Source organism: Denticeps clupeoides, chromosome 17 (assembly GCF_900700375.1).
Source record: "Denticeps clupeoides chromosome 17, fDenClu1.1, whole genome shotgun sequence".
NCBI lineage: Eukaryota > Metazoa > Chordata > Actinopteri > Clupeiformes > Denticipitidae > Denticeps > Denticeps clupeoides.
The window spans coordinates 6,854,926-6,864,803 of record NC_041723.1 but is presented as its reverse complement, the minus strand read 5'-3'; the positions used below and the strand labels follow the sequence as shown (position 1 = coordinate 6,864,803).

The 9,878-nt window shown below is 40.8% G+C and overlaps 2 protein-coding genes across 4 annotated transcripts in view; both read left to right on the top strand.

Moving 5' to 3' along the window:
- Positions 1–470: 470 nt before the first annotated feature.
- On the top strand, positions 471–4,171 carry LOC114766888 (hypoxanthine-guanine phosphoribosyltransferase-like). Its single transcript, XM_028958221.1, has 9 exons — positions 471–658; positions 1,209–1,315; positions 1,516–1,699; positions 1,821–1,886; positions 1,969–1,986; positions 2,082–2,164; positions 3,149–3,195; positions 3,604–3,680; positions 3,775–4,171. The coding sequence occupies exons 1-9, from the start codon at positions 641–643 to the stop codon at positions 3,895–3,897; spliced, it is 723 nt and encodes a 240-aa protein (XP_028814054.1). The 5' UTR covers positions 471–640; the 3' UTR covers positions 3,898–4,171.
- A 1,767-nt stretch (positions 4,172–5,938) lies between these two features.
- wwox (WW domain containing oxidoreductase) overlaps positions 5,939–9,878 on the top strand; it is a 180,551-nt gene continuing 176,611 nt past the window's right edge. For all 3 annotated transcript variants that reach the window (XM_028957292.1, XM_028957291.1, XM_028957293.1), the window contains exons 1-4: positions 5,939–6,205; positions 6,380–6,444; positions 6,528–6,585; positions 6,921–7,090. In XM_028957292.1, coding sequence (XP_028813125.1) covers positions 6,099–6,205; positions 6,380–6,444; positions 6,528–6,585; positions 6,921–7,090 — 400 coding nt within the window. In that variant the 5' untranslated portion in view covers positions 5,939–6,098. The remainder of the gene's footprint in view (positions 6,206–6,379; positions 6,445–6,527; positions 6,586–6,920; positions 7,091–9,878) is intronic.

Sequence of the window (9,878 nt, the reverse complement as noted above, 5' to 3'; positions counted from 1 at the left end):
GCTCCTGGTTCTCTGCTGTCTTTGTAGTTACATTAAAACGATTATAATATATATATATATTATAACTGCGCTTTACTCCTTTTTTTCTGTTCATATGTTGCTTCACCATTCATTTGCCAATTAATATAAATAGCATAACTTACCACTAGATAAATAATACCCATTTTGATCTGTGTCTCTAGTAACGTTGCATTACTTCATAAATCACCGCAAATGGATGTGCAATTTAATCTCAAGCGCAAACCCCCTTTTTTATTATTCCGTTTCATGTGGGGAAGCTGACCTGCGTATATCATCGATGTGATGCGACACACAAAATTAAAATCTTAAAATTGTCTAATGAATTCTTAAAATTGTCTAATGAGGACGACGGCGACGGTTTTTGCGAATTAACTGCGCGCAGCTGCGCTTCATCTCCCTCGTTGTGCGCGACGCCCGCGTTTGCTAAAAGCAGGCGAGCGGGCTTTTCGGGGCTTTTCGGCCGGGAGGGACCCGCCGAGGTGGCGGGACCTGCGCCGGCGGTTCGGATTACGTAGTAAAATGGCTACGACGTCACGCCGGGGTTTCGGCGCAAGGAGCGCTGGGGCGGAGCAGGCGGCGTAAAGCGCTGAGATGGGAAGCCGGGACGGAGGTCGCCGACATGTCCTCCTGCTTACAGGTGAGCGACGGAGGGGACGCGGGGCGGCTCGGGGAGCGCACGTTAGATGCACTTCGCCATTAATGCGTCGGGCGCAGGCCTCGCGTCGACATCGGGTTCCTCTGCTAAGGGGCTTTCGGTTCTAAATACGATTAAAGACAAGTGGTCGGACGCGTCGAGCCTCGCCACGCAGGAGAAATTCCAGCCTTCGGGAACGGGGTGCAACTCGCATTCGGGGAGACCCGCACATTCGACCTCAAGTGCTTACGACGAGCCGCTCATTAGAATGCTACTGATTATGGTGATGAAAGCACAGATTTATCAGTCTGTTAGTTCCTGCAATCCAAAAATATTCATTTGGCAATCAACTCTTGGACTAACTTTGAATAATCCTTCTAGGTTCACCACGTTTCCTAGCACAATTTCATGTTGTAATGTATTTGTATAATGAATATATAATAATAAATTCGTAATGCATGATAAATCTCCAAAATGCTGGATAAGTGTGAGTGTTGAATTCTGGAAGCTCTTTTTTTTTTTTTTTTTTTTTTTTTAATAATTCTCTTTTCAGATAGCCGATGATGAACAGGGCCACAGGCTGGATCTCTTCTGTCTGCCCAGACATTATGAGCAGGATTTAGAAAGGGTCATAATTCCACATGGACTTATTATGGACAGGTGAGTCCATAATCATATTATCATGTACTAACTAATTTCCACAAATCCCGTGGCCTTTTGGTGGTGTTTCAGCAGGTTCTCAGAGAGTTTGCTGTCTGCAATGTATTTGTTAAACAAATGAACCAGAGAACCTTTCCACTGCAGACATGCTTTTAAAGTGTGGTCTGACCATTTAACGTCCCTGTCTGTGTCATCTACAGGACGGAGCGTTTGGCCCGAGATATATTTCACGATATGGGCGGACACCATATAGTTGCTTTATGTGTTCTCAAAGGGGGCTATAAATTCTTCTCAGACCTGCTAGATTGCATCAAGGCACTCAATCAGAACAACGACATGTCGGTGCCGCTGACTGTGGATTTCATTAGACTTAAGAGCTACTGTGTAAGTTTCCCCGTTTCCTTTTTCCTAATTAAGGCATAGCAAGTCTGGATCTTCCCCTTTTCAGTTTTTTTTTTTTTTTCCTCTTCCCCATTGTAATTGTTTTTGTGATTATTGCTCACAGAATGACCAGTCTACACAGAGGGTAAAAGTTATTGATGGGGATGAGCTGACCGCTCTAGCTGGAAAAGTGAGTTGTGTGCAATGTATTTACTAAAAGACAGTGTTGAAGACTCAGTGTAAATGAGACATGTCTGCTTCTCCATCCACAGAACGTGCTGGTGGTTGAGGTAAGAACGCCGAACTCTTTTGTGCAAGGGGGGTGGATCTCTCTCTTTTGGGGGTCTGCCTGCACATATGCCCGAGTCCGGGTTCTGTGTTTCAGGACATTGTGGAAACGGGCAGGACCATGGAAACGCTGCTGTCGCTGCTGAGCAGACTCCGCCCCAAAATGGTCAAAGTGGTCAGGTGAGGGCGAAAGTAGTCCGTAATTCCTGAAAACTTTGTCATGCTGGGTATAATGTGAACAAAACCCGGATGCAAGGATTTGCAAATCTCACATGTATTTATTTTTAACAAAAGTAGGTGATGCTAAAAAAACAGAGCAGTAGCATGAGGTTCAGCAAAAAGCTAAATGATGATCCAAAAATTGTGAGGATTTTTTGAAACATCTCATCCACAACACTTAATACGTGAACAAGGCCAAAAATGAGTATCGAAGGCCTGCGGTCGTCTGGCCCTCAAGATGCGCTGCATTATGCACTGCTGCATGGGCCCAGGAACCCTTCTAGAAAGAATCCACAAATGCAGGGTAAATCTCTATCACATGAAGACATGAACTTGATCCAGAAATGCCTCTCGGTGCTCAGGTCCAAAAATGGACTGACAATTTGAACTTCATTTTTGAAACCATGCACTCTGTTCAAAAGCCTTCATCTCTGATCGTATACGGGGTGCCTATCAGATTAGAAAATTTTACATATGGTATGTTTGGATGTAGAGCAGCTCTTTAAGAGCAGTTCAGGGAAGGTCTTGTATAATTCTGCAAATCCATTGCATCAGCGTAGCTTCACAGTAGAACAGTCTGGCTGCCTTTCTAGACTTTCCTTCAAAACATGCCATGTGATGCAGTAAAAGATCTGACCAAGAAAACAAAGGACTGAAGAACACCTAGAATCCTACATCAGACATGGGGAAAACATTCATTTCCATCTCCACTGGCTGTGTTTCAAACTTAAACACTAAAATATGAACACTAATATGATCATGCCGCCCAGCTAACAACCTCCAGTCAAGAGCAAAGCTGCAGCTGGCGACTCAGTTGGACCGTTTGTTCTCTTCTATTCATTTCCATAGTGCAGTGTGTACATGATGCCATGCTTTTATTTTGTTGTTTTTTTACTGTTCGGTTTGATTAACCTGCATTCATGAATTTATTGCTTTTAATTGCAGTCTCTTGGTAAAAAGAACGCCTAGGAGTTCTGGATATAGACCCGACTGTGAGTGGTGCCTGTTTTCCTTTTAATCCAGAAATGCACTTCAGATTCAGATGCACACAGCATCAGTGCTCTCAGTGATTATGTAAGGCTTTTAGCTTTGAATCTGTTCATCTTTTTAAGTACATCCCAGGAGCACAGATGTCGTTTGTGATTCACCCCCCCCCCCCCCTTCTCTCAACTGAATTGCCTTAATCATTTAGGATGTGTGTCCTTGCTTAAATGCAGGGTTTTCATAATTGAACAATTGGTTTGTATTTCTTGGTATAGAATGTTACAATTCCATATCTTCATCATACAAGTAATAGTAATTAAATACACTGCATGAATTTGTCAATGTTTGTTATTTTTCTTTGCTTGTCTTTATTAATTGTACCAGTGTTTTTTAATGTTTCCTACTTCCTTTTGCAGATATTGGATTTGAAGTCCCTGATAAATTCCTGGTGGGATATGCCCTAGACTATAATGAGTACTTCAGAGATCTCAGTGTAATTAATATTTTATTATAATTAAAATATTGCACTTCACTGTGTGCATCAACACTAATTTTCAATATCGTTTTGTTTCTGTATTCCCATGCAGCACATCTGTACTTTAAAGGATCACGCTAAGGAGAAGTATGAAGTGGGGGGGGACAGAGAAGCTGATGGCCTGAAGAGGACTGAGGACCACTGTGATGGACGTCCCCCTGCTGTCTCAGATTAATCTAATAAAAAGGAATTCTATTTGCACATTAATGTATGTCCAGGAGGGCCAAAGAATATTTATTGAACAAGAATGTTTCTTTTTCCTTAAATTTTGTTGTCCTAGAAGGACACTGTTTTTCTTCTGTAGTAGACGGCACTGTGGCACTGGCCCTATTTTTTTATGTTCACTGATGTGTCGTAGGCAAAATGAAATGTATTCTTTGTTCATACCACTGTAAAAAGAAGAATAATGAACAATTTGTCAGCAATAATAAAGATAAACACCATCGATATTGCTTTTACATTATTTGAATACAAATACACAGTAGTCCACTGATTCAATCCAGTCTTGCCTTCATTATTTCTAGAGTTCACCTCACAAAACCTCAATGGTTTCTGAAACCAGCATAACCAGGATCTTGCTGCTGATTGCTGTTATGAAACACATTTTTCTTGGAATTCATTGCTTTCAGAGAGGTTTACCACACCTTTGTCACCATGGGCGTAAGGGTTTCCAGGCCTCAAACTTTGTAAAGAAGCTTTTTGACAAAGATCATGGTGCCCCTACATTGCAGATTCAGTTATGTCTTTAGGGGCTCCATAGATAACCAAATTTCTTAATGTTCACCAAATAGAAACAAGTTTATGAGTCAAAACAGTTGAGTCAAAGTAGTTTCAAGTGAATTACCAATTAGTTTTTATTACATGTTTTATTAAAGCAACAAAAATTTCGGCCTGCCTCTCAGACATATCGGCATGGATGTCTGAGCGACACCTCCAACTCAACCTATCCAAAACCGAGATTCTGATCTTCCCGGGCAACAATTCCCCTCAGCAAAACCTTTCAATTCAAATCTACAACATTCGCAAGATTCGGCCTTTTCTCTCACAACAGGCTACGCAGCTCCTCGTCCAGGTAATGGTCATCTCCAAACTCGACTACTGTAACTCTCTCCTGGCTGGAGCCTCTGCAGTCACCATAAAACCACTCCAGATGATCCAAAATATGGCAGCCCGTCTCATCTTCAATCAGCCAAAATATACCCATGTTACGCCTCTTCTTACCTCCCTCCACTGGCTCCCGGTAGCTGCTCGCATAGAGTTCAAATCCTTGATGCTGCCTACAGGGCTGTAAATGGAACTGCGCCCTCCTACATCAACACAATACTAGCTAGATACACTCCTACACGCTCTCTCAGATCTGCAAACGAAAGGAGACTAAAAATTCCTTCTTCACGGGGTCTCCGATTCCAATCATGTCTGTTCTCCGTTGTTGTCCCTGGCTGGTGGAACAACCTGCCCTCCTCCACACGACTAGCCGAGACTATCACCACTTTTAAGAAGCAGGTGAAAACCCTCTTGTTCAAAAAATATTACAGACAAATCTAACACTTACACACGCACATGCGTACACATTGCACAAACAATACAAAAATGTATAAATACATTATAATTTTTTCTTCGTCTAGCACCTAACAATCTCTGAGCATGCTCTTCACTGACAAGTCTGAGCCTTATCAGGGCTCTTAGTTTGTAAAGTCAATATTCTATAGAAATCGAACGAGAATTGCTGGTGTCTTCCTCTTGTAAGTCGCTTTGGATAAAAGCGTCTGCTTAATAAAGTAAAGTAAAGTAAAGTGATAATGATGTATTTCATGATGCTGATGATGATATTTGTGGTTTATAATAATTCAAATAATTATTTTACTACTATTATTACTACTACTAATACTACTACTATTACTCATGGTAATAACAACAGTAATAAGAATATAATTAGCACTTCCATGTTTTACATTCAAATTGAAACCGATAACTTCTGCGAGACTTTTATGTCAACACAAACCGGAAATCGACTTTGGCCACGTGTCTCTCCTCAAACTGACAGAATTTTTCTTTTTTTTTTGTTTTCAGTGTGTAAAGGTTCACATGTCCATTATTAGTCTGTGCTAGCCATTCGAAAAAAGTATTAAATTAAGGTCGACCAGTTTAAAGGCTACACGCCCAGCGCGCCACCCAATAAAGACTTCCTTTCCCAGGCTGCACTGCGCGGTCTCGTCGTCATGTCACTGCGGAAGCGCTTGCGCCGGATTATTGCAATGTGAATTGTCTCTGCCTTTCGTATCTTAAATCTAAGTTGCTGTGTCTGTCTGGAGGAGATAAATCAAAAGTCCTTTTTGGACCGGACGTGCCGTGTTGTTAACGTCACGACGGCACACCATGGCAGCCTTGAAATACGCAGGAATGGATGATACTGACAGTGAGGATGAGCTGCCACCAGGCTGGGAAGAGAGGTCCACTAAAGATGGATGGGTGTATTACGCCAAGTTAGTAAAAATGACGCATATCTGACGCATATCTAGCAAAAGCCACGGTTATGTGTATTATAAGGGATGAAACCTTAGTCCGCTCTGCGTTAGAGTTTACCTGGAACAGGTGAACTGGCAACGGCAATGCATTAGAATTCCTCTTTACACTAATGGGACATCTATGCCTTTCAGTCACGAAGAGATGAAAACACAGTGGGAGCACCCCAAAACTGGCAAAAAGAAGCGCTGTGCAGGAGGTCGGCGAAACAAAAAATTTCTGACTGAAAAAATGAATAATATTAAGAGTAAGGTCCAGACATAAACTAATTGTAATTCACAGATTTGCCATATGGCTGGGAACAAGAGACGGATGGAAAGGGTCAACTCATCTATGTTGAGTAAGTGGTCTTTATTATAGAAAATAATCTTTTGCTGTAAATTTACATAGTTGTTTCTTTCCGAACATCAGTCAACATTATGTTAATTGTTTATTAATATTTGCGCATTTTGTAGTGAAATATTGCTGTCAAGTGAATTTTCAGTGTCTGATGAAATAGACTGAAAGCTTGATTTAAACTCAAACACTCCACACTCAGTCTAACCAAGCATTTGCATTTTTTAATGAAATGTTCATATGTCTTAGTAAGCGCATGAAAAGTTATAGTCAATCCAAATATTTATTGCCGTCATGTTTTGGTTTTTAATTCTTTCTCTGTCTTTCCTAACCCGCTAGCCACATTAATAAGAGGACTACATACTTTGACCCACGGCAGGCCTTCACCATTGAAGATGTACAAGTGAAGCCCAAGAGGTATGATGGGAACACGGCTGCTCTGGAGATCCTGCAAGGTCGTGACCTCTCCAGCAAGGTTGTGATCATCACAGGGGCCAACTCTGGGATTGGTGAGTCCTTGACCCCATGTAGTAGTGTAGTTTTTTGCAGAATATATTACATGGTTATTATCTCTTAATTAATGTATAGTATTGGTTTCTTTTTTCTTATTTCTTTCTTTGTCACAGGTTAATCCCTGCTCTTTGCTTGTTGCTAGTCCATTTAATATTCCTTGTGTTGTTCCTCACCTCGCCAGTATCTCTCTATCTCTAACCGCAGTTCTCTTACTGGCCTTCACCAATTACTTGCTCTCCTGTTCTTTTTTATAAGTGGTAACTTTAATAAAAACAACTTTATTGGGAAAACCTAGTTTAAATTTGAATGACCGAAACAGTACAGTGTCCAGTTCAACGATCTGTGTTACAGAAGTAACTTCCAAAAATATCTCCACGACATGAATGTTCATGCCACATATATAAATGTAATTGCTATATTAACGAGGCATATTAAATATTCTCGGTTAATTTAACTATTGGCTATGAGTACTGGTTTCTGGGCAAAATAAAGTGTGAAAAGGGAAGCTTTTAAATCTGTGTGTCGCTCAATAATTCTCGGCTGCGATTGCGTCGTGATGCCACTGAGTGACACTGTTGCACCATGCAGTTTTCTTCCTCTCGCAACACCCCTCGTCCTTTGCACTCTCCTAACCGAACATTTGTCAACATTACCTCGGAAATGGTAAACTTAGAATTCACAAATCATTCCTTATTACAGTACATGATTGTATTGAAGTTCATTAGCGCAGCTGAATTGGCTGTCATTGTTAACTCTAATGAATAAGGTCTATTTGAGCTCTGCAGATGCGTGGCTTGTGACATAATGGCTTACAGACGAATGCATTTCCACTGCCCTTTCACAGTAAATTATCGGAACTCGCAACCATTCATTCCAAGTCACTACGAAGGATAACAAAGGGAGGACATTGGCGGTTTCAGCTAATTCAAATGCACATAAACGCGTTAATTGTTTATATTCCCCTCTCATTATTCAGCTGGAATATCACGCAAGTGGGTTCATGTAAACTGAGGTCAATGTGAAAGTCAGTGCTTATGCTTTTGTCTTATGCTTAATTGTATAGTGTGTAGTCATAGGAAGACAAAGCACAGGTCCAGACACTAATTTTTTTACTTCTTATTAATGCCAATAACAGGTCAATTAAGCAGTGGTGAGGAATTAATTGATTACCCTAAAGATGACCACTTAAAAAATTGCATTGTTTGCTTTGAGGATTTTAAACAGCTACTCAAATCTTCATATTATACCTGGTTTGACGTGATTTAAAGTGATTCATTTTATTCAGATGGATTAATGAATTAACAAATTCATCCTCCTCCATTCCCAACTCCACCAGTCCTCAGTTAAATTATTTTATTTCTATATCTGCAGCATGAGCTTCCTCTACACAATGTCTGACACCCTCTGCTTTTCTGACTTCAGTGGTAGAAGTGGGTTCACTTGAACTAAGGAACCAGCCTTTTGCACCCATTAAAGTCAGGAAGTGACTGAGTGACCCGGACTCTCATCCCGAGCGTTGCTGCTTTAAAGTTCTGTGTACACTAGATGGCAGAGAAGCTCCATCACAAGTGTCCGGTTTATTAACAACGTTATCAAGTACAACTAAACTCCTCATCTAAGATACAGTGCTGTGCGTCCTTCACTCTTGCTTAATACATAAATTAAACATTTAATCCTGTTCCATAACAATGATGTTTTCTCAATCATTTACTTATAGCTGTAGCTTCTCGCTTTGATGTAGATGACTTATGTGCTTAAGTCAGTTAACAACTATAAATGCAATTTTTATAAAATGTTTGCGTCATATAATTTAAAAAAAATGTTGAGTAACTATGTAGACTTTTTTTTTTTGCTTATTTAAGTTTGGACGTGAAGCTTGCCAACAGCACTGTGGAAAAGTCAGCTTGCACCGCATTAGACTTCCTGTTTAGCATTTCTCTTTTGTTCATTTAAAACCCAGCAAGACTCCCTTTGCCATCTTTAATCGGCGTAATGGAAATTAATGTTCACTTGTAGCCACCTTTGCTCATTGCTCTCGGCTCCTCTGGCACCGCCAACGGCCGTTCCTGCTGTATTCCAGCCTACCTGGACTCTGCATTGATCCTGCGGAGCGCTTGACCCCGGCTGATGCCTCCCATTCATTTCCATTAGCAACTCGTGCGCTTTCCTTAATTCTCCGCTATTGAACCAGCTAAAAGTTATTTACCGTCCCGCGGTCTGTTCACACACTCTTAACACTGCACTCCCACTCTGAACCCCGCGCACACTGTATTTGGAATACACACGAATTGTAATGAATATTTAAATAGCAATTTTTTTTTATATATAATTGGTTATGTTCTTTACTAAATTAGCCTGCACACACACACACACATACACACACACACCCTTATCTCAACATTTTTGCAGTAACCTGTCATAACTGTGCCCCCTAAACATCAGTTACTGAAAGCAAATCAGTTTTTGCTTTTCAGTTGTGCATTTGCAATTTTGCATTTTTTTGTTCATCAAAATGAATATATTTCCATCTTGTGTGAATATTCCTGGCTTCTATATAAGATATAAGTAAATGCACACTTTCACTCACGCAGGAATTTATTGCCGGTAACAAAAAAATGACAGCGGCAAAATGTTAAGAATCGGTTGTTAAGTGAAGGGTTGTCTGCAGTCTTCATCTTCATCATCTCATCCGCTGTTAATACGTATTGTGGCAAACGTCTCACAGACACACACGCGCACACACACACACATACACACACAAAATGGACGGAGCTCCTAACCAAC